This window comes from Delphinapterus leucas, chromosome 12 (assembly GCF_059928025.1).
Source record: "Delphinapterus leucas isolate spDelLeu-1000000601 "Yukka" chromosome 12, BTC_Dleu_Yukka2, whole genome shotgun sequence".
NCBI lineage: Eukaryota > Metazoa > Chordata > Mammalia > Artiodactyla > Monodontidae > Delphinapterus > Delphinapterus leucas.
In genome coordinates this window covers 13,557,902-13,584,115 of record NC_143140.1, presented here as the reverse complement: position 1 = coordinate 13,584,115, position 26,214 = coordinate 13,557,902, and the positions used below count along the sequence as shown (strand labels likewise).

General features: G+C 38.2%; 1 protein-coding gene across 1 annotated transcript in view; it reads right to left on the bottom strand.

The window, feature by feature from the left end:
• COL19A1 (collagen type XIX alpha 1 chain) overlaps nt 1–26,214 on the bottom strand; it is a 356,054-nt gene that overhangs the window by 259,259 nt on the left and 70,581 nt on the right. The window contains exons 9-10 of the mRNA XM_089921716.1: nt 9,096–9,140; nt 6,450–6,494 (exon numbers count right to left, since the gene is read on the bottom strand). Of these exons, the coding sequence (XP_089777842.1) occupies nt 6,450–6,494; nt 9,096–9,140 (90 nt within the window). The remainder of the gene's footprint in view (nt 1–6,449; nt 6,495–9,095; nt 9,141–26,214) is intronic.

The window sequence follows — 26,214 nt, the reverse complement described above, 5'->3', positions numbered from 1 at the left end:
GAAGGGGAATGAAGTCGCTAAATTATTCACCCTTTTTGCTCTGAAGTAGAGTTCAACTGTTATACTAAAATAAGGAAATTTTATCTCATTTGTGTTCAATTTATTACAAAAATGGCCCCATTTTTCACCCCTCTATGTAGCCATACCCCTTGCAATGCGACTTTGTCGCTATCAAGAGGTGGCATTTGTTTTCCCACCCCTTGAATCAGGGCTCGGTTTGGGACTTGCTTTGGCAACACAATGTGGCAGAGTTGATGGCATGCTGGCTCTGAACCAGGGGCCTGGAGAGGCCTTACGTGCTTCTGCCTGCTCTCTTTGGACCCCTGCCATTACCTTGAGAACAGGGCCATCGTTGGAGGATGGGAGACCATCTGAGTAGACATGCTGTCCATCAGAGCCCGACCTAGACCAGCCACCCTCAGCCAACCCATCAGCTGAGCACAGATACACAGCAAACCTAGACAAGACCAGCTGGGAGCAAAGTCACTGAGCTAATAATCCCAGTCTAAACTGCTAAACCACAGGAGAACAAGCTAGACAAATGAATGTGTTAAGCCACTGAAGTTTAGGGTGATTTGTTACACGCCAGTAGCTAACTAATATATCCTCTCGTCTTTTGCTTACTTATTTAGAAGTAAAATTAGGAAGTAATACTAGGCAAATAAAAAATTAGACATAGTAATTATATCAAATCTATTTTCCTCAAAATATCAATATTTACATTTTGGCTGTTGGGGATATTAACATTTACTGAGCACCTTTTAGTTACTAGGCATTTGTTTTACTCCTACAAAAATCCCATAAGTATGAATTATCTTTATCTTATAGAAAAGGAGAGTAAGGTAAAGATAGCAAGGAACATGTCCAGGTTCACATAGCTGGCATGGCAGAGCTGGATTAGAACATGGGACACAGGAATGTGAATCCATTTATTCTACGATAGGTCACCATCATTTCCACGATGAACTGTTAAGTCTAGGCTCTCCCTGGAGTGGTTCTCCAGAAACTAGGAATATGTGTTCCCTCTCAAATGACCAAGATGCTACCCCAGAAGGTTCTGAAGAATAATTTATGCATATTATACAGGCATACTCACTTAGGCTTTTTCTCATTCTCCAACAAAATCTTAAATGGCAAAAATACCACAGCTATGCCTTCAAATTCTCAACTTAAGTTCTATGTGCAATTACCATAACAACAATTGGATGGAATATTGACTAACGAAAAGTGAAAATATCTTCCGGTGTAAAAGGTCTTGATTTATTTGAAGCCAAAATTGTTGTTTCTAGTAGCAAATGATTACTATTGATTGCCTTATTGACTATAATCTCATGATACTTAACGCTAGAAGGCAAAAGGCCGCACATCATTCATAAAATCAACACTAAGCCTAAATGTATATTTTTCTAGGATGGCCAATGAAAATTTGAGTTATGTCATCTGAAAATTAAGAAATACAGATGATCGGATGCATGCCTTAATTATAAATAACCGAGATAATTTTGGATTAGTAAAGCGTACTTGTACTTAACCATACATTACAATAGATATTTTAATAATTTTATTCATTTGAATATCACATTTTCTACAAAATTATATTACAAATTATACTACCTTATATTGCAGTGATACAATACAATAATACGTGGTCAAATAAATCAACTAAATAGGCATCAGTTAGATGTTTCTCCAGTGGATTCTGTCAGGTAAATTATTTGCAACAGCTATAAAACCAGGGTAATAAATATTTAAATATAATTTTCTGATTTAAATAAATATATGGCATTTCAGGACCTAGACAACACTCTGGTAAGAAGACAATAAAAATCACAAGTCACTGGAAATTTATAGCAACCAGTTTTCCAAAGTTTTCAGAGATAAATTAAAGCAGGAATCATATGCATTTGTTAGTATTATGGTTATGGTTATTGTTATTAGTTTAACTCAGGGTGAAAGAAAAGATCATTGATCAAGATGACGAAAGTAGGTAATGCCCATAAGTCAGAAACTGTTGAAACATGAACACTCTAGACTACAGAACACGTGAACTCTTGCACACTGTCCACATCTCCTGGAGCCACATGGTTCATGACAAAAAGCAATTTGGTTGTTCTCTTTTCTTTTCATTAAACTTAAGAGATCTTGAAGAGACCAGATAATCTCAATATCAAATGGAAAAGTTTCACAGTTGCTGAAACATCTTAGATCCCTGTAAAGATTTGCTGCCATGTGTGCCCATATTATCTTAAACGTCACTCTTGAATGAACCAAAATCGACAACGTTTTAGCTAGAAAATGTCAGGAACACTGTGGCGAGAGTAACAGTTGCCACTGGATGTTTCTCTCTCACGACTAAATGATATGTTAACAGTAAAGTGCAGCAGAATCAAGTTTAATGCTGAAGAAATTAGTTTTTAAACTTTAAGTCAGTTAGGGTTTGATTGACAACATACAAGAATGAGAATTTTAAAAGCAAACTAAATTACATGATCTGTATCGAATTCTATTATGAAGCAGATGTTTACATTTGCTTTTCTATTTGCTCCTTTTCATAAATGCAACCGAGTAATACTCCTATTTTCTCAAAGATCTAAAGTAAAGATCTGGGCTCAGTGTTTAGGAATGGTGATCACTTCATTGAACCCCTGCCAGATGGCCTTTTTCTAAAGTGATATTCAGAGCCTAGCTCTTGCATCTACCTTGGTTGTATAACAAGAGTTGGTTTGGCTATGTCATTATGAGGAAGGCTGACAGTGGGGATAACTGTCATCAAGAGTGGACTCTTGGAGCCTGTGCTCCACAACGGGAGAGGCCACAACAGTGAGAGGCCCGCGTACTGCAAAAAAAAAAAAAAAAAAAGAGTGGACTCTTCACCACCTCACACTAGTCAGAATGGCCATCATTAAAAAATCTACAAATAATAAATGCTGAAGAGGGTGTGGAGAAAAGGGAACCCTCCTACACAGTTGGTGGGAATGTAAATTGGTGCAGCCACTAGGGAAAACATAATGGAGGTTCCTCGAAAAATTAAACATATAACTACCCTATGATCCAGCAATCCCACTCCTGGGCATATATCTGGACAAAACTATAATTCTAAAAGATACATGCACTCCTATGTTCACAGCATCACTATTTACAACAGCCAAGACATGGAAGCAACCTAAATGTCCATCGACAGATGAATAGATAAGATGTGGTACATATATACAATGGAATACTACTCAGCCATAAAAAAGAATGAAATAATGCCATTTGCAGCAACATGGATGGACTTAGAGATTATCATACTAAGTGAAGTAAGTCAGACAGAGAAAGACAAATATCATGTATTGCTTATATGTGGAATCTAAAATATGACAGAAATGAACTTATCTACAAAACAGAAACAGACTCACAAATGTAGAGAACAGATTTGTGGTCGCCAAGGTTGGGGAGAGGGATGGAGTAGGAGTTTGGGGTTAGCAAATGCAAACTAGTATATATAGGATGGATAAACAACAAGGTCCTACTGTACAGCACAGGGAACTATATTCAACATCCTGTAATAAACCATAATGGAAAAGAATATGAAAAAGATTGTATATATATGTATAATTGAATCACTTTGCTATACAGCAAAAACTAACACAACATTGTAAATCGACTATACTTCCATGAAATAAATTTTTAAAAAAAGAAGAGTGAACTCTTCATTTTGTTTACTGCTAGTAGTAGCCATATAACATCTACAGTAATACTGAAGGAACCTAAGGAAAATCCCCCAAAGAAGGGATGTTTAAGACCACTCCTATAGAAACAGAGAAATCAGAATGTAGACCTCAGCTGGGGGTCTATTCCTCAGCCAGAATATAGACATCCCCTCTCCTGCCTCATGGGCTATGCTGTCAGGGATCCAGGGATCCCTGAATGATCCTCCAGCCAGTAACAGGTCAGTGGGGCGAGGTCGTTCCTAAGATAAACCAGAACGTGGCAAACCTGAAGAGAGCTGTCCTCTGGGAGAGTCTTGCCAGCATCAGAAACTAATCTTTGAGAGAAAGAACCACCCCTTCAAATAATTTTCACTTTAGGACTGACTTGGCTGAACTGTGTTTGCTTAGGTAATGAGGCGTGAGTTTCTGCCCTGTTATAAGCTGCTGTAGACAGACTCAGGAATATGCTTTCAGATGAGGTCTGCTATACTTGCTCAAGTTCCAGGGGTTCTTTTCTGGAATGAGGGCAGCATCTTCAATACACTGAGGAACCCCGTGATAGTCCAGCTTGGGTCAAGCTGGCCTGAAAGCTAGTTTTCTAGCCATAAAGAAAAGCAGCAGATTTCTTTACGTGGTTTATACTGGATTATAGAAATATCACCTGAAAACCATCATATGGTATTTTCTCTTTGACAGTTGATAAACTTCCTTTTTTGGTCAGTAGCCACGTGGCTTTGGTAGATATGATATCTCTGAACAACAGCAACTTCCTGAATTATTTCATTTTGCAACTCATGAATTTTGTCATTTATAACAGTCAAATTTTAAACACAGTAGAGGCCACATTAAGGTAATTAAAGAAGAAAGGTGAGCCTTATTTTCACTATATATTCAGTTTTCCACAAAGAATTGAAATTCAAATGAGATTGTCTTTATTCAGAAAACAAATTGTGTTGCAAGCAGTCCAAGAATCTCATTCTGGTGTCACACAGAGATGAGTGCCTCACATACTTTTCTTGTTTAATCTAGAAACAAAAAGTTTCTAATCTAGAAATGAATACTTGGATATCAACTATTTATCTTATGGACAAATATGTGTGGTCATGTATCATAATACACAGCATGTAACACTGAAGAAACTCAAACATCCCATATATGGTAAATAAAAATCAAAGCAGAACATATTTTTAACATAAGCGTTATGTGAATCTTACATTTGACTATAAACCATTTAAGCTGTAATTCTCATTCAAGACATTGTCTTTTCTACTTGGTGCTTTATTTCTTCCTGATAACCATATTCTCCATAAATATTTTCACCTCTTGGTGACAGGGACTATTTGAAGGCAACAGTTAACAGATATGAGGAATTAGAAGGGAAATCTTTGAAGCCAGATGTACTGAATGTTTTTCAATACCTCATAGCCTGTGAGAATCTATTTATTACTAAGCAATACCAACCATATATCTAAAATATCAAAATAGCCACTAAGATTCTAGTGAGATGGCGACTTTAAATTACAGAGAATATATCTGTTTTCCTTGCTTATTCTTACTTGTTCCTACAGGTAAAGTCCCATTAATAAAACAGGAATATGCAAAGCATTTATTTAAAGCCATGGTCTTGCAATGATGGTTATTCTAAAGGAAAAATATTCAAGAGATTCCTAAGAAGGAGGATCCGCTTAAAAAACAGTCATCTCTCAATGGACTTCTCTTCAATTATACGATAATTATATGGCTATCCTTCCTTCCCCCTCACTGTTCTGTGAGGAAAAGTAATTAGCAAGTAGCTTACAACATGTGTAATTTGTCTTATAATAATAATGGACGCTCATTCTGTCTATAAATACTTACTGAAGAAGCAAATACCTGACAACGGCTCAGCAAACTCAACACAGGCCACACAGTCTAATCTGAGATGATCTCTCTGGCTGTCCAATTACATGGCAGTTCATGAAACAAAGGAATGGTGCTGTTTTTGTTCTATTTGAAAATAAAACTAGACACATGAAATGCAGAAGGATGCAAATGATTGTGTGAAGGGAAATTCTAGATGACTAAGACACTTCTATCCTCTACACTTTGAGTACAAAGCTGTGAAACGACTGCTTGAATGGAGGGGTTAACAGCTTCTCTCAGCTGCAACCTGCAGCCCTCTCCACATGGCTTTCTTTACCTCTGAGTCTGGTAACCAGTAATCTGGCGGGGTTTAAGGCGTTCCCTATAACCCAGTCTGGAATATTGCGCAATCTTTACGGTTTTCCTAAATGTTGCCCCTGCCTTTTAAACATTCCCTTTATTCAACTCTTCCACACTATTCTATTTTGAATGTGCCATCCCTTTTCTGTTGGACCTTGACTATTACAATTAGTTCTACTTATTTATTTCCTCAGGAAAAACTCCACTGATAAACTAGGTGTACATATAAACAAAGCATTTATTTAGACTTGGACATTTCATAAGCACATCAATGATGTTGCAGCACAAAAATATAATGCTTAATAAATGTCTGAATTATTTATGATTTAACTAGAAATATGTAGAAATAACTACCACCTAAACAAGTGTAGAAAGATTTATGACAGTCATCGATATGGTAAGTCTACCTTAGGTGAAGCACATATTTTAAATTATTTCTATAAAATCATTGAATTGCTTTTATGGAAAGCACAAAAACAAGTTAAATGTTCTAGTTCAAAATATTTTCAAGAACACAATTTAGTTTTACAAATGAGTATGAAAAGTGATCTTTACCTTTCCACCAATTTCTCCTTTGCTACCTTCGAAGCCTTGCTCTCCCTGTAGAAGAGGAATGTGACGTGTATAATAACGGGCACTACTTTTAACACAAGTAATAATAATAATCGTAGTTTCTAATATTGAAAAATCAATAATTGTATATATTAAAACCATTTCTGAAATGTAAGCTTGAAGCCAATATTAACTTATACAAAATTTAAACATTTCTAAACACTGAAGGAATAATTTTCTAGGGTAAAACCTATATAGCTTCACTACTTGCAATGCAATTTAACCTCCATAGACCGGAATTTCTGCAACCAAAGTACCTTTCTCATAGGTGTTTTGAGAACTGAATGCATCAAATAACGTGCCTGGCACAGACTCATTTAGCCATTACTGTTGTTATTACTACCACTATTTATTCCACCAGATCCAGTAGAAACATCCTTCTCAAGCTGACTTCCACGGAAGACCGTCCCAGGGAGAGGTGTGTGATGAACGAGGCCAGGGTTCGGGCTCTGGCTCTGACACCGGCGCCAGGCTCTTTCCCACCCAGACGGCCCGCCTCTCCAGCACAGAACGGGTGTGGGCTCTCACTCATCATGTTGTTTCTGAGAGGTATAAACCCCCTGTTCTTCAAGTAAAACCTCTCTGATCTGACAAGCTTATTTTCCCACTTAACTCTGCACAGATATTCAGAGTATTGATGTTTCATTCACACGATCAACAAATATTCATTGAACGGCAAATATACATCAGGCACTCACAACAGCGTAGCCGGCAAGGGAATGCGGGGGGTGGGTCATAGCCACCCCTCCACCCACAGGAAGCGGTCAGTAAACCCAGACGAGGGATGGAGGGTTTCTTATCTCCAGTTTTTATCTGCAGTGCTTCAAACAAGGTGACACTTAATGTAATTAAAATTTGTATGTAAGAAAAGGAATGCCTGCTTTTTTACTATGTGTATATTATACATGTACTCATACACCCGATGACACATACACACACACCCGATTAAGTCATTACTTCTGGGGCTTCTGGTGGCGCAGTGGTTACGAATCCGCCTGCCAATGCAGGGGACACGGGTTCGAGCCCTGGCCAGGGAAGATCCCACATGCCGCGGAGCAACTAAGCCCGTGCATCACAACTGCTGAGCCTGCGCTCTACAGCCCGTGCTCCGCAACAAGAGAAGTCACTGCAATGAGAAGCCCACGCACTGCAATGAAGAGTAGCCCCCGCTCGCTGCAGCTAGAGAAAGCCCACGCGCAGCAACGAAGACCCAACGCAGCCAAAATAAAATAAATTAAATTTAAAATAATAATAATAATTACTTCTGCTTTATCTACCTTCAAAAAAGGTACAGGAAAGAAAGTAAGTTAGTATTTGGGTATATTTGCCACTGAATGTGTGGTCTATCTTTTTCCTACCACTTTTCCTAAAATATAGACTTTAACTTGATCTGTTAATTCAAGCTGACACAAAGCTGCTGAACACCGCAGTACGTCGGCCACAATGCCAGCATGAGGCAGCCACCATAAACAGCTGCTGGAAGGTCCTAAACTGTTTCCCAGAAGATAAATCTACACATCCCTTGGCTGGCAACTCGACTCACAGATGCAGCACCCGCTGTATCAATGGGTTTTGTCTAGAACTGCTGTGAAGAAGTGCAGAAGCTTGCCATTTCATCACTGCCAGTTCAATCTTAGTATCTTCATCAAGTAAGTAAAGGAAGATTTTTCAAAAGCTGTAACTACAAATACGTGCATATCTTTTTAACGGTAATTTTTAGCTACAGAGCAAAACCTAGATGCGACAGTAACTTCTGACTTCCTGTTGCTAAGATCTGTAAAACTTCTCCAGAGCATAGAAATGATATGCTTGGCTTTGGTGGGCATCTAATATTGCACCAATAATGCTCTCCCCTGTGGCGGGATTATCTGGGTGGTATCATGACAGCTGGCGCCACCTGCAGGGGCTCCCTATCCCTTCAGGAAACTGGAATAAACCAGTCTCTGTGTTTCCAATAATGCTGGTCACCTACAATCATATTTCTTCCCAGGAGGAAAAATCAGCCCATGGACAATAAAGGGGTGAAATGAAATTTACCTTGGTAAGGAGAAAGATTCTAGGCCCAGAAAGAAGCACCCTAGCCAATGCAAAAATCCCTACTGATTATGAATTTATCATTCTGAAAGAATTTTTTGAAGAGATTAGTTGTAGCATCTTTGTAATATTTAATGTTTTATATCATTGTAACCATTATGTTTAGCTCAATCTGGGATATACAAAAAGGAAAAGAAGTAACCACACACTGTCAAAGGTAGTAAAGCCTGTTCCAGTCTTCATTTTAGACTCAACAGTGAAAACATTCCCAGAGCAGCTGTGCTCACTCCCCGGGCCCCCATGAAGCATCATTGCCCACTTCTCCAGAGAAGCATGTGGCTAAACCTCTCCGGTAAAGCTCCCTCCTAAAGTAGGTCCTTTGAGAAGGGATCGCTTCCATGGGCTCTCTTTGGAAAGGAGGTTCAAGTGCTGGTTGACTCAGGGAATTCAATTTCATCAAACACATTTTCTAAATCTTCACTATATTTATGTACACATTCAACTTTCAAGATGTTAAAGTTCTTAACTAATATGAAACATTAAAAATCTCTTTACCTTTTGACCAGGTAAGCCTGGAGCTCCATGTAAACCATTTTCGCCCTAAAAGAAATACACAGAATAAATTTTGTTAGCCACAAAAAACAAGTGAATAAAGAAATTTTTGTGTTTTTTTAACAACTTGTTCTAGGCTGGGAGGAAAGGCAGCCTAATGCTGAATGTGTATCAAGTACAGGGGTACAGGGGGCTTCGCACCCATCCTTCATCTCCCAACTCCAGGGCTAGTACTTGCATTCAGAAAATAAGAAAATAGAGGCTCTGAGCGGTTCGGTAGCATGCTCACAGTCACCAACTAGGAGCATCACCTAAGATTTGAATGGAGGTCTCTCAGACTGCACAGCCCATGCTTTCCCACGTGCCACTTCGTGTCCTTCATTTTATTTTCTCTCTTTTAAACCTCTGGGCATAATATTAAAGTCTGACACAGGCTGTCTATGGGCCAGGCACTGTTCTCACAACAAATCCATCAGGGAGATACAACTATTATGACCATCTTCTTACGAATGATTACAGAACCGGGGTATAGACCTGGAATTCAAGTTCACCTGCTTCCTCTCTGCACACCTAATCACCCACCTGCACTGTCTCATGGAAAAGATTTCATTCTGGCTTGTAAGTGACCTCTTATCTAAAAACTAAATATATATATATATATATATATATATAAATAAAATATTTTTATATATATAAAGCATATCTACTTTCTTTCTCATTCCCGTTGATGGCCTTTAGATCAGTTTTGAAGACGTGCCCAATGCCGTTCTACTTGAAACAGTTCCTTGGGAGAATTTTGAGTTCTTTCCATCCATCTGGTTCCTGTGTTGGGTACAAAGGTTTTCAGCAGATGCCTATCAGTTTCCATTACTGGAATTCATGGGCCATCTCTTTGACAAGTCTGGTTTGCAAATGGCACACAAGCTAGAACAAGATACTCCTGGGAGGATGTGCACATTCCCAGTGGAGCCTCAGGAATTCTGCTGCTTCAAGGATGTGACTTGGGCTCCCAAATTTCCAGGTTTAGAAAGCTCAAAATAAACTAACATTCTACTGACCCGCTTTATTTCTAGCAAACATTTATGAAACAACAGCTTGTTTTTAAAGTGTTACCTAAAATGAAGTTAGACACCACTTCTTAGAGTTTTAAAAATAAAATTCAAATATATGAAGAAAAAATCATATCTTCAAATTTTAAAATAGCAATAATATGTTCTGTTTAAGCCTAAAGAGATTATTGTTTCATCAATTAATACATTTTTGGAAAGGCTTAGTCATTTTTTCCAGCAATGTACTGCTATACACACAACATATTTTAAAGACTAAGGCTTTTCTTTGACTAGATTAAATTATCTGTGCTGCACAGTGTAACTGCTATCATCACAGAATATACTAAACACTAAAGGCAAAACTTTGTGGCCAAGTGTTGAGGCATCAGTAAAATACAGTGTACTTATCTATGTAATAAATATATTTCTATCATTTAAAAAGTTGTTATAGTTCTAGACCTGAGGCATCCCACAAATATATTAGAAACTTCCCATTTCACTTAATAAAGTGAAAGTCAAAGCACATTAAGTTTTTGACACCAGGGAACATTCTATGGAAACTGAGCTGTTACTCATCACAGAAGTATGTCCACTTGTCCATGAGGAGCAGAATTGTTTTCACTGGTTGGTCCAATATAATGTTTTACATCATATTACAAGTTACACACAATAACAATATATGGTTTGTAATCTGGTAAGGTACACTGACACAGTCTACACTGCCAAAAATACTTTTTGGAAAAAGGAAAGCAATGTCAGTAGCTCCTTCCCTTTTTCTTTGCTCACAGCTCACTCCTATGTGTCATGTGCTCCAAAGACTGGCACCTAAAGGGCCACCTCTGGCACATGTCAGGTTAGGGTCACACCCAGATGCACTGTCAACTGGGTACCGTTTCTCTCTTTAATGGACACTGGTTTTACGACTGTTGCAATTAAAATATTTTCCTATGGCCAGTGTTAATTGGTCTCTGCTCTTTCCTGACCCAAAATTTGTTTTGTAAACATAATTCTAAGCTCCATGGATAACCCAATGGACACCACTGATTACTCTTCCAGGAAATGAGTTGGCTTCACGTGACACAACAACATATGAAAGATTTTGAGATACTGGGAAACTTTTGAAGCTTAAAGTCTGTAACTTTGGTATTCAGAAACCAATTTATTTTCTTCTCACAGATTTTCTCAAAGTTACCAGAGATGTCTGACATAGAAACTTATAATCATGTAAAATCATTTGTCATTTTTCCAGTCCGAAGGATAACTTAGCATATTCGTTTCTGGCTATATCTCAAAAAAAAAAAAAAACTACTAAGTAGCATAACAACTAAAGAAGAATATAGTCTTAAAGAGCAAAATTTTGTTTAACAGATTAACAGACTATGTTTCTCCTGTCAGGACTTTATCTAAAACCTAATTTATGTCAACAGAATGAGCCCTTCTTTACTCTGAATCACAGTTTCAAAGCTCTGGTGCCCATGCAGCTTGGGGTCAAATTGAATTCTATCCAACAAATAAATGCCTGCCTAAAATTACTGGATGAGCAGACATTAGCTGTTTTTTCTAAACTCTTGCTGTCCCTCGGTGCTCCCAGTCTCAGCACAGGAGGAAATAAGAAGCATCTTTTTTGGCTTCCCATCAATACTTTAGCCCATTATTGAAAGAAAATTATAATCAATGTTTCCTGTATCTACTATAACTTTCAAAATTTGTTTCTCCGGCATATACTTTCTATTACAGGTTTCTCCATCAAAGGGCCTGCGTCCCTTTCGTATTACAGATTCAAGCTCCAGATGGGCAATGTATGGATACGTGTAATATAAAGCAGGGCAAAATCTAACATTGCTGCTGATAGCATCGATGCCATGGCATTAGTGTAATACACAGCGTGTCTTCAACTTCACAGAGTAACCTAAAAAGCCCTTTCCAGAATTCAAAGTAACCTCTTTGGAAAGCTTTTGGAAAAAAACTTAAGTGTGATTTAGGAGCAGCTGGTGGCTTTCTGAAAAGCTGATCAAAGGATTTCCTTTTACCTCCTTTTTATCACTGCTCATTTCCCGGAAGTAAGCACAGCTAGGCATACAAGATAAATTGTTAGTTTTCCTGATTTCTTTGACATTGGAATCAATGTCTTTTCTTATGCAGGAAATACATGCTGTCTGAAAGACATTTAATAAAGAATCACACTCCCTAGGGCTGTAGTTTGCACACCTAGTACCAAGGAGACCAAGAAAGAAAGGCAGATTAAGCAGGTAAATGAAAATTCCCTTATAACTAGACCCAAGCCTGGAAAATAGAAAGTTATATACTATGTTTTGGCGATTTTTTTCTTTTAAAAGTTAGGCATTCAGACTTTGATTAAAAAGTCTGAGATCCTGGGGCTTCCCTGGGGGCGCAGTGGTTGAGAGTCCGCCTGCCGATGCAGGGGACACGGGTTCATGCCCCGGTCCAGAAGGATCCTGCATGATGCGGAGCGGCTGGGCCCGTGGGCCATGGCTGCTGAGCCTGCGCGTCCGGAGCCTGTGCTCCTCAATGGGAGAGGCCACAGCGGTGAGAGCCCCGCGTATCACAAAATAAATAAATAAATAAATAAATAAAATAAAATAAAATAAAAAGTCTGAGATCCTGCAGATGTAGAGAATGGACTTGAGGACACGGGGAGGGGGAAGGGTAAGCTGGGACGAAGTAAGAGAGTGGCATAGACTTATATATACTACCAAATGTAAAATAGATAGCTAGTGGGAAGCAGCCACATAGCACAGGGAGATCAGCTCAGTGCTTTGTGACCACCTAGAGGGGTGGGATAGGGAGAGTGGGAGGGAGATGCAAGAGAGAGGAGATATGGGGATATATGTATATGTATAGCTGATTCACTGTGTTATAAAGCAGAAACTAACACACCATTGTAAAGCAATTATACTCCAATTAAGATGTTAAAAAAAAAGTCTGAGGTCCCATTTATAACACTGTTTCCATATTTAAAAATGTAATTTGACCTATCATTTTACTTAGAGCAAGTTTCCCAGGAACACAGTCTTCTGTTTGAATTTACTGTACGCTTGGAAGTATATCAATATTTTCCCACTAATTAATTCATATTCATTAAGAGTAAATTTACTTAAATTGAGTTTTGAGTGAAATAGCTGGAACAAATATCTGAAGTGGAATGCCAGAATCCTAGCATGAAAACCAGTAAAGGAAGCAGCCAAAAGTAAATCTGGTTATGATTTTGTGTATCACTAACTTGACCTCTATAATTCCGACAATAGGCATGCTGTACTCAGGCCATAATCTTTCGGGATTTAATTTTTATATGGTTCTAAATTCCTGCCACTCCACTAAATATTTCAGGAAATTAAACATATACCTCCTATATTTTTTCTGATATCTCGTCCAATCAGAGTCCTTTTATTTCAGGGAAGAGTATTTTTTCCTTCTATATTCTGGGACTTCATTCCAAGAAATAAATTGTTAAGTAAAAAAACTATGTACTTCATAGGGTTTAAAACTTCAAACTTTTTGAATTCTTTGTATTTGTTGGATCCTTCATGCAGGTAACACATGGGGATATATTATCACATGAATGCTCAGAATAAGGCAAATTTAAAACATTCTTAAACAAAAATGAATGAGACCCTATTATTACTTATTCTTATGGTCATTTCAAAGAAGAGAAGGCCAGCCCACCATCAGTAATACATGGTCAATACATGTTTTAATCATAGTAATATAAATGTGGGGAGTTAGCAGCAGCTGAACCCAACATCTACTTTCTCAAAAACTATTAACCTGAGTGTATCTGTGTGCACACAAGTACACGCAAGGGCACACACCTAGAAAACAAGCAGGGTGGGTATTCTTAAATACAGGGACAGGTGTAAATTTATACATTTGTATCCACCAGCTCCACCAAAGAATCTGCTAAGGCACTGACCCTATTGAAAGCTTCTTAAAGTCAGGCTAGTTTGCTGTTTAATTTGCATTGTGGAGAGCAAAACAAAACAATTTGATGTATGGATATTGAAACAATGCCTTCTGAACCCAAATTAACCTTTCCCAAATTTCTGCCCATTGGTCTTATTTCACACAGGACAAATATCATATGGGACTTATACATGACATCCCTTTGTGTCACCATTAAGCCTATTCAGTAATCCAATCATTTTTCAAATGATAGTTTGGAGTCCCTTAATATTATAGTAACTGTTCCATGGGCACACACTGTCCTTTAAAATGTGGCACTGAGAATTCAGCACATCACTCCAGATATGGTCTCAACCACACAGAGATGAGTACTGGCATATACACACATACACACACACACCTTGTTCTGGATACTATACAATACCGGCATTACTACAACTTGCCTTTTTGAAGCTAAATTGCTTGTGCATACATTGAACTTGTAGTCAACTAAAACCATTAAGTTTTCCTTTCAAAGAGGATATTTTTACAATCCTTTTTCAAATTACTGGAGTGCAAATTACGCTGAGTTATTCAAATAAAAAACAAGTAATTTTGAAATGGTTTGGGGACGTAAATGTTTCTTTCCACTTACAGCAAAGTTAGGGAATTGAGCCTTGGCCAATGTTATAAGACCACACTACAAAATCTAGGCTCCTATGTCATCAGTAAGGTTTTCTTCAAGTGGATCTGTTAAGAATGAGTGTGTGGGCTTTTCACTTTCTTGTGAGACTAGCTGGAAGGCAGTCTTTAGGCAAACTTGAAGCTTCACAACAGTACCAGGGAAACAGAAGACATTTAGTGTAAATCATCCACTGAACTATCTAGAGTGGAGTAACTGACATCTGAATCAAGTATTCTAACAGGAGATAATTGAAGATATAAAGAGAAGGACAGTGTCCTCAGTAAGCTCCTACTTGGAGACAGTGAGACACCGGTAACTGCAAACTATTTCTGGCCAGAAGTAGTAATTTAGTAGTAATTTAGAGTTCTACTCTGTATCAATTACTTCTACTGGAGCTTCAATGCATTGAAGGCATTGGTTACTTATCTTTAGACCTGAGATAAATGGCTGTGAAGGTCTGGAGGAAGAACACGCCTTAGCAACGTTGTAAGAAAGTCAGGAGATGTGCAAACCTAGTACAGGGGACAAGGCAGCAAAATCACCTAGAGATTTATGCTGGAGAGAGGAGGGAGAGCATGCTGTCTCCAAGGGAAATGGGAAGCCAGTTCTGGGGCTGCACACTCTTCCCTCTATTTCCGTTTCACCCCCGAAGCACCGCTGTCAGCTTCACCAGACATGGGAGAGTCTCTGGCCCTCCTATTCCCTGAAGTGCGCGTCTGCAGATAGTACAGGAGATTTGGACCGAAGCCTCGCGGCTTTGGAGGCCTTTCCAATCCTCCCTCGGCATGGTTTTCTAACAGCCATCCTCTGTTTCTCTTCTCTATTGACTTGAGCTCTGAACAGCTCAACAAACATTATGCAGAACCAAGGAGGTGCCACGCGCTGGGCCAGGTGCTGGGGTGAAAGGTGTGAGAGGGATCCCCGGCCCTTGTTCTCCAGGAGGTCACAGTGGAGACCAAGACACACAGACTAAGTGGGTAATGTAAACAAAGCACTACACGAGCAGAGTGCAGGGCTGCTAAGTCTGCCTGGTGGCCAAGGAGAATTCATGAAATAGATGCAATTTTTCTTGAGCTGTGAAGTCAGTGATCTGTGAAAATGCAGTGATGGTGGGAGGAAAGGAAGATGCTGACTGTGGTCATCCTCTCGAATCTTCTTCTCTTACCCAACAAGTTCGTGCATGACCTTCCACAGGCTATGACAACCCTGACTAGGCTGCAAAAAGCTCCTTTAGACACAGCCACATTAAGAAAATTCTATTATCTGAACTTGTAGACGTCTATATAAAATAACAATTACACCTCTAAATTCCCTATTGAGTATCTCAGTAATCTACATCAGAAATAAAATAATTATGACAAAACTATAACTAGAAAAGATACATGCACCCATATTTTCATAGCAGCACTATTCACAATGGCGCCAAGGCATGGAAGCAACCTAGATGTCCATCAACAGATGAATGGATAAAGAAGATGCAGTGTGTGTGTGTGTGTGTGTGTGTGTGTGTATACACACACACACACAGGAATATTACTCAGCCATAAAAGAGAATGAAATAATGCCATTTGCAGCAACATGGATGGACCTAGAGATTATCATACTAAGTGAAGTAAGTCGGAAAGAGAAAGATAAATATCATATAATATCACTTACATGTGGAATCTAAAAAAATGATACAAATGAATTTATATACAAAACAGACATAGATCCACAGACATAGAAAACAGACTTGTGGTTGCCAAGGGGGAGGGAGGGGGAGGGAGGGAATGATTGGGAGGTTGGGATTAGCAGATGCAAACTATTGTATATAGGATGGATAAATAACAAGGTCCTACTGTATGGCACAGGGAACTATATTCAATATCCTGTGATAAACCATAATGGAAAAGACCATGAAAAAGAATATATATGTATAATTGAATCACTCTGCTGTATAGCAGAAATTAACACAACATTGTAAATCAACTCTCTACTTCAATAAAAATTTTTTTGAAAAGATTAAAATAATTAGCCACTAAACTATGCAGAGAAACAGAGACTGTGTGATCTTTTTTATGGCAATATTTTAATATTTGTGTGCTAGATTCTCACAGTGCATTAAACCAAATAGGAACACTAGCAGACTAGCTTCTTAAAATCTGGCTAACCGTTTAGCAAATGAAAGTCGAGTGCCGGGGTGCCAGATCCACTGCCTGTGTTGAGCCTGTCATCCATCTGTTGTGTTCTCTGCCAACTGCTCCACTTGGGGTGCGAGTGGAAGGCATTAGGAGGGAATAAGAAACCATTAAGAGATAAACTCAACTGCAGAGTGAGCAAGCCTCTTTTTCTTTTTCCTATCCTTCTATTACCTCTGTCCTTCTCGGGTTTCTGCTTATTTTAGTGCTATCTTGTGTCAATATACTGCCCACAGATAAGACAATTAAATGAGACTTGCTCCAGGTAAAGGCAGTCATTTTTCACTGATAATTCAAGTATCAGTCTTGTAACTGTAGTAAGTGAGGTCAAGAAGCAGGCTGACAAAACTGTTTGCTTTGTGGCCACTTTAACCGTGAATAGAAATTGGTTATAATAAAAAGTTCAATCCTACGTCCAGATTTGACTCTACCTTTATTCACTGCAGGATTTTCTGAAATACAGGAGTATGTGTGTGACTCTCTGTTTAAGAGGTATCTTCTACTAACATGGAGCTCATACTTGTTTTATAAACCTTGACAATTTCACAGAAAGGAAATATCCCATTTTTAGAATAAAGCTGTGTTGTACTTTTTTTTCTCCTCATTTAGTGTTGCGATTTGGACAATAAATTGTCACATACTAATAGATATTTTAACTTTTTTGATCTTGGGAAGAACTCTGAAATTAATCTTAATTCTGAATTTCACTGGCAAACTGGATGAAACTAGATAATGCAGGGAGAAAGCCAAATGACAAAAAAAAAATTCTTCAGCTTTCTCAACAAATGCCTGTAAGTTTCGGAGTATCTGAGGCATTAATGCTACGTCTGGACCAGGGCTGTTGCAGAGTTCATTATCATTCACAACAGCTACCAGCCTTGTCTGTGCTTTCATAAACTGTAACAGCGTCTGCCTTTATTTCCTGAAGGTGCAGTCTTCTCATAAAATGTCTTTTTAAGGGAAAACCGAGATTCAAAGATCACAGTCATTTCATTTTCCAACAGAAAAGAAATATAAAGACAGTTAGGGAACAATGGATCTGTCCAGTTTGGTCTCATCCTCCTGCAAAGAGCTGGGGCTTCAGAGTTGATGGTGAAAAGACCCGGTACACAAAGCAGCTCTTAATGAGGACAGTTAGCCCAGCTATTTTTAAGACATGCAACTTGGCAACTCTCTCACCACACTATCAGATACACTTCTTAAGCGCCTTAATGCACGTGGCTTTTTACCTCTAGAAGTTTGATTTTTTTAAAAAAAGAACATCATGGTACTAGATGAAACACTTGTATTTTTGATCAAGTAAATATACAATTTATAGATATATTTGATCAAATGAATATAAAATTTACACACATACATATATATATATAATATCAAGAGCATATTTGGAGAAGAGCATAAATAGAGAAGTTTCTAGATTAGACACTGAGGTAAGGTTTATCTGGACAGTGTGGCCATGATGGGCCTGCATGGAGGTCAGACAGGATCTCCAGAGAGTCAAGTTTGGGAAGTTTGGAAGCATATTTTAAATATAATTTGGAAACGAGACAAAATAAAACTGCATTGTTTTCATAATACTTATTTCAGAAAGTAAAGCTAGACACAATCCTTTCATTTGGTGAAAAACATATGATGATGACTTTCAAGAGATGGACACAATTTTCTGAGGCTGGGAGAATTATCTCTAAGGATAGGCAGACTTTAAAAGGGTCCATAGATTTCAAGACAAGGGACACAGCCCTCCCTGGAGCAGGAAGGAAGGAAGTCCCCTGTGCAGTTCCCTCTCTAGCCTGCAGATAAATGAATTTAAGATCTAATTCAGAACTGTCTGCAAAGGAAATGTGAGCACTTGAGGGACACTTCAGACAAGGTAATACGGTAAAGGTGCCAGAGCCATGGATTCACGTGGGTAGAGATTCAAATCCTGACTTCACTAGTAGTTAGCGATGAAACTTTGGGGAAATTTCTCCATCTGTGAAACAGTGATGATAAATCGTACCTCATAGAAATGCAAATCAAAACTACAATGAGATATCATCTCACACCAGTCAGAATGGCCACCATCAAAAAATCTAGAAACAATAAATGCTGGAGAGGGTGTGGAGAAAAGGGAACACTCTTGCACTGCTGGTGGGAATGTGAATTGGTACAGCCACTATGGAGAACAGTATGGAGGTTCCTTAAAAAACTACAAATAGAACTACCATATGACAGCAATCCCACTACTGGGCATATACCCTGAGAAAACCATAATTCAAAAAGGGTCATGTACCAAAATGTTCATTGCAGCTCTATTTACAATAGCCCGGAGATGGAAAAAACCTAAGTGTCCATCATCGGATGAATGGATAAAGAAGATGTGGCACATATATACAATGGAATTACTCAGCCATAAAAAGAAACAAAATTGAGCTATTTGTAATGAGGTGGATAGACCTAGAGTCTGTCATACAGAGTGAAGTAAGCCAGAAAGAGAAAGACAAATACCGTATGCTAACACATATATATGGAATTTAAGAAAAAAAAATGTTGAAGAACCTAGGGGTAAGACAGGAATAAAGACACAGACCTACTAGAGAATGGACTTGAGGATATGGGGAGGGGGAAGGGTAAGCTGTGACAAAGCGAGAGAGTGGCATGGACTCATATACACTACCAAACGTAAAATAGATAGCTAGTGGGAAGCAGCCGCATAGCACAGGGAGATCAGCTCGGTGCTTTGTGACCGCCTGGAGGGGTGGGATAGTGAGGGTGGGAGGGAGGGAGACACAAGTGGGAAGAGATATGGGAACATATGTGTATGTATAACTGATTCACTTTGCTATAAAGCAGAAACTAACACACCATTGTAAAGCAATTATATTCCAATAAAGATGTTAAAAAAAAAAGAATAGCAGGCTATCTGACAATGGGTTAATATATGTAAAGAGATCTTGTAAATCAATAAGAAAAATAACAACAATCCAATGTAAAGAAAGGGCAAGGGCATTTCAGAGAAAAAAATTCATATATAAATGACTTATAATCTCTCATACTTTTAAACATGGAAAGTAAAATAATAATGTGGTATAATGTTTCACCTATTTAATAGAAAATGGAAAAACTCAATAACGTGTGTTGTTGAAGAAGTCATGTGGAAATAGGTGTGTGTCCCACTGCTATGGAGTAATTGTCATGTGGCGAAATTTTTCCAATAAATACTTTAAAAATTAAAAAACAAAATCGTACCTCATAGAGATACCGTGGGGAATGAATGAAATAATGTAAAGAAGTTTCTTGATAGTATTTAGCACATAATAATTATAAAGTAAATGGCCACTATTATTATTATTGTAAAAGTTTGTACTCATATTTTTTGGTTAGGCTGAAAACTCATTAGATTCCTAATATCCAGTTTGTTTTAAGAAGTCAAAGTTTTCTAAGATATGTGACTTTTATTTTAACGTTTCCATTCAATATATTTTGAATAAATAATATAAATTCCCTCAAATGAGTTCTAGTTTAGTCTCTTAGTAAGCCAGAGTTTAGAATAAGAGAATCATTAAACTGTTTTCTTTTAAAATTATATCTACTGTTTTCCAAATATTTATTTATCAGGCACTGAGCTGGCAATCTCATGAATTATTTCATCTAATCTTTAAGACAAAACTAGAAGTAGGTACAATATAATTCCCATTTCATAAAAAGAAAACTTAGAAACTGTAAGAGACATGTCCCAAATTACACAGAGTAAGGATTTGAGCTGGGATTCAAACCCAAGATGTTTATAACTCTGGGTATTTAATAATTGAATGACAGAACAGTGAGGGCTATCACTTACTGCACACCTACCCCACGAAAAGTGAAATAAATTTATCAAAAGTTTTCCCACTAAAATAAACACTTTAGGACAAATTCTAGGTAATTCAGCAGATTGAAAATTGGTTTTAGCATAAATTAGGCTCTATTTTATTTAATTTTTTACTATCACATTATTAGGATTAAGATTATTGGAAGATAAGTGTTCCTATTTTAAAAAACTATCCCTACTTCTCAAAAAACATATCTGATACATGACATACACAAGAGAAATAGGGAGTGAGGCCATTTTTTATTTGCAATATTCGAGCAGCAAATGCAAGCATGCTTTGAGTGTGAAGTCTGGAGGTAGGGCAGTAGGCAGGATTTGCTCCAGGGGCCCAATCTCATTTTCCCACTGCACATCATGAGGATGTGAGTTGTGAGCACCTGTGTGTGTGTGTGTGTGTGTGTGTGTGTGTGCGTGTGTATGACATATGTGTGTATGCCCTTGTGTGATCTCATGCATTAAGCCACTCAGTTCTCTTGGAAACTTAACCATCCAATTTACTTGTTTTGACTGACAGTGGCTTCTGTCCAACCAAGCTGACCGGAAGTCACCAGTGACTAATATCTAAGAACCCTTGCTACATAGAGTAGATTTTCTTATTTGAACCCAGAACAGAAAACTTACCAAATATCTTAGGCAAAATCCTAGCTGTGCTGAGTAAACATAAAGGGGACAGTTATTTTTCTGTGGTGTGTTGGCAGTAAGGCTATGTATCTATCAGGTTAGAAGGCCTATGCAAGTCTGTACAAGGTGATGCGTATTATAATTACAAAAGAGCATAATTAAATGCTATAGTTCTTCATCTTCAAAGTCTCCATGATTCCATATTACATAAAGTCTCCTGGACCTCAGAAGAAAAATGCCACCTCAAGAAACTAATACTTTGTTCAGGGCCTTGACTTAAAAAGTTTACTGCTATCACCTCGACAAACTTCGAAGTGTAGGTTTATTTTAGGATAATGGGATTTATATGCAAATCACTTAATTTATTACTGTATCACATTGTATGTAAGTATAAAGTGCAGTTAATATACAAATTCTACTCTACTCTGCTCAGAATAGGCTTCCCTCCATTCATATAAATCAGTTTTCTAGTTTAAATATTAAACCTTAAAAAAAACCTTCCCTTTGAGAATATTTTACCTGAGATATAGGTTCTACGGCACTTTGCATATGTTCTTCTCCAAGTGAGCAAATTCATCTTTTTTTATTTTGTCTTTTAACAGAACTCTTAAGCACTTCTAATTCTAAGAAAAGAACCCCAAAGAATAACAACTGTTGAGAAGCAGAATCCAGGCCAAGCTCGGGGATGCTGTATGCATACTCTGGGAGACATGGCTCTGAGGATACATAACACTTTAAGAATAATTTTTCTTTGGAAACTTAGAAAAATCAATCAAGTTATTTTCATCATAAAATAATGGAAGTACTGTACCCCAAACATAAGTGCCCATCTTTACAACTATAATTTAAAATTTATGAAATTTAAAAAATTTTAAAAATTGATGTATCTTCATTGGAGTCAAATATTTAAAACTTATAAAGCATGCCAATAGATAACGTAGTAGCTTTCTTGTTATTTTCATTTTGTGTATATTCATTAGAGATATTTTAAATAAATGGTAACCTGTGGATTATAGAAGTGAGAAAAATGCTCTTGAGGTGACATTTCTTCACTGATGAGTGTTATACACCTTTAACAGCTAAATGAAGTGACAAGTTAGAAGTAGACCTGGCACCACCAGTGACTGTGCCCTTGAAGAGAGGATACGGTCAAAGACTTGGTGATTCCACAGATGTTGGGAAGGTCCCTGAAGATGCCTGACACCAGGACCCAAGAGCTAAGTGCAGCCTGATACCATGGTTAGCACCACAGGAAGCTGAACAAATTCTCTGATTGTCTGTGAGGCTCTCTGAGAGCGACTCAAGTAAATTAAACTTGTGGAGGCTGCGTGGGGAAACATGAGAGAGAGTTTGCCAGGACAGTGTGCGTTGGTTTTAGAGTACCATGGATACGGCCTCTCCTTCACCACGTTAGCTTTTTTTTTTTAACATCTTTATTGGAGTATAATTGCTTTTCAATGGTGTGTTAGTTTCTGCTGTATAACAAAGTGAATCAGCTATACGTATACATATATCCCCATATCCCCTCCCTCTTGCGTCTCCCTCCCATCCTCCCTATCCCACCCCTCTAGGTGGTCACAAAGCACCGAGCTGATCTCCCTGTGCTATGCAGCTGCTTCCCACTAGCTATCTATTTTACATTTGGTAGTGTATTTATATGTCCATGACACTCTCACTTTGTCCCAGTTTACCCTTCCCCCTGCCCATGTCCTCAAGTCCATTCTCTACATCTGTGTCTTTATTCCTGTACTGCCCCTAGTTTCATCAGAACCTTTTTTCTTTTACATTCCATATATATGTGCTAGCATATAGTATTTGTTTTTCTCTTTCTGACTTACTTCACTCTGTATGACAGACTCTAGGTCCATCCACCTCACTATAAGTAACTCAATTTCATTTCTTTTTATGGCTGAGTAATAGTCCATTGAATATATGTGCCACATCTTCTTTATCCATTGATCTGTCGATGGACACTTCAGCTTTTAAGTTCCCCGGAGACAGCATCTTCACACAGATCTTGTGAGACTCACTCTTGTCACCAGTTTGACCAAATGGGCCCAAAGGGCTGAGGCTTTCCATTCCCAGAATTACTACATCCAAGTGATTCACTGCTAGCTAGTATATTCCCTTATATCTACTGCAGTTTTACTTTAAGTGGAGTGTTGGATGAATCATCTCATGAAATTCTTTCTACAGATCTGGGCTTCTAGGAAAAGCAACAGCATCTTTAATTCTGAGTTGTGTTTGCCTGGAACACCACATCTTGCTCCAGCTCCTTCACTCAGCCCAAAATGCCCTTGCTTTTCTAAGAAACTCTATTTTTTTCTGGAGAATTCCTTGGCTTGCATGTTTAACTTCCCAGCCTGCTGCTTTCTTACTCTCACGGTCCTTGATGAAGATTGATTTGATCAACGTCTGCAGCAGTTGAGCCTCTTGATGACTCTCTAGCTCCTGTACTGAGTCTCACCTGCTGAGAACTCCTTTTCAGAGCTAAGAGTCTCCTTCACAGCCAGTTAGTAGCACCTTAGGCCTGGTTTCCACAAATAGGATCCAAGAGATGTCACCTCATTGCACCAAATTCAATTAACAGTATTTATTTTTAGACTTATTTTATGTATTTATTTATTTTTTGGCTGCGTTGGTTCTTTGTTGCTGCACACGGGCTTTCTCTAGTTGCAGCGAGCGGGGGCTACTCTTTGTTGTGGTGCTTCACCTTCTCATTAGGGTGGCTTCTCTTATTGCAGCACAGGGGCTCTAGGTGCCCAGGCTTCAGTAGCTGTGGCACGCAGGCTCAGTAGTTGTGGAACACGGGCTTAGTTGCTCCGCGGCACGTGGGAGCAGCTTCCCGGACCAGGGCTCGAACCCATGTCTCCTGCATTGGCAGGTGCATTCTTAACCACTTCCCCACCAGGGAAGCCCCAATTAACAATATTTTATACCAATCTTAGTAAATTCTGTTTTAAAATATAACAGGAGAATTTTATCCACTTTCCCTTTATTCATTGTGTAAACCCAATTAAATCTTATTTTACACCCCACAATAAAGAAGTCTAGACCAGAGGGCAGACAGCAGAAGCAAGAAGAAGTACAATCCTGCAGCCTGTGGAACAAAAACGACATTCACAGAAAGACAGACAAGATGAAAAGGCAGAGGGCTATGTACCAGATGAAGGAACAAGATAAAACCCCCAAAAAAACAACTAAATGAAGTGGAGATAGGCAACCTTCCAGAAAAAGAATTCAGAATAATGATAGTGAAGATGATCCAGGACCTTGAAAAAAGAATGGAGGCAAAGAGCGAGAAGATGCAAGAAATGTTTAATGAAGACCTAGAAGAATTAAAGAACAAACAGAGATGAACAATACAATAACTGAAATGAAAACTACACTAGAAGGAATCAATAGGAGAATAACTAAGGCAGAAGAATAGATAAGTGATCTGGAAGACAGAATGGTGGAATTCACTGCTGCAGAACAGAAGAGAGAAAAAAGAAGGAAAAGAACTGAAGACGGCCTAAGACACCTCTGGGACAACATTAAACGCAACAACATTCGCATTATAGGGGTTCCAGAAGGAGAAGAGAGAGAGAAAGGACCCAAGAAAGTATTTGAAGAGATTATAGTAGAAAACTTCCCTAACATGGGAAAGGAAATAGCCACCCAGTCCAGGAAGCACAGCGAGTCGCATACAGGATAAACCCAAGGAGAAACACGCTGAGACACATAGTAATCAAACTGGCAAAAATTAAAGACAAACAAAAGTTATTGAAAGCAGCAAGGGAAAAATGACAAATAACATACAAGGGAACTCCCATAAGGGTAACAGCTGATTTCACAGCAGAAACTCTACAAGCCAGAAGGGAGTGGCATGATATACTTAAAGTGATGAAAAGGAAGAAACTACAACCAAGATTACTCTACCCAGCAAGGATCTCATTCAGATTCAATGGAGAAATCAAAAGCTTTACAGACATGCAAAAGCTAAGAGAATTCAGCACCACCAAACCAGCTCTACAACAAATGCTAGAGGAACTTCTCTAAGTGGGAAACACAAGGGAAGAAAAGGACCTGCAAAAACAAACCCAAAACAATTAAGAAAATGGTGATAGGAACATACATATCGATAATTACCTAAATGTGAATGTATTAAATGCTCCAACCAAAAGACACAGGCTCGCTGAATGGATACAACAATAAGACCCATATATATGCTGTCTACAAGAGACCCACTTCAGACCTAAGGACACATACAGACTGAAAGTGAGGGGATGGAAAAAGATATTCCATGCAAATGGAAATCAAAAGAAAGCTGGAGTAGCAATACTCATATCAGATAAAATAGACTTTAAAATAAAGAATGTTACAAGAGACAAGGAAGGACACTATATAATGATCGAGGGATCAATCCAAGAAGAAGATATAACAATTATAAATATATATGCACACAACATCAGAGCACCTCAATACATAAGGCAACTGCTAACAGCTATAAAAGAGGAAATCGACAGTAACACAATAATAGAGGGGGACTTTAACACCTCACTTGCACCAATGGACAGATCATCCAAAATGAAAATAAATAAGTAAACAAAAGCTTTAAATGACACAAAAGGCCAGATAGATTTAATTGATATTTATAGGACATTCCATCCAAAAACAGTAGATTACACTTTCTTCTCAAGTGCACACAGAACATTCTCCAGGATAGATCACATCTTGGGTCATAAATCAAGCCACAGTAAATTTAAAAAAATTGAAATCATATCAAACATCTTTTCTAACCACAACACTATGAGGTCAGAAATCAATTACAGGGAAAAAAATGTAAAAAACACAAACA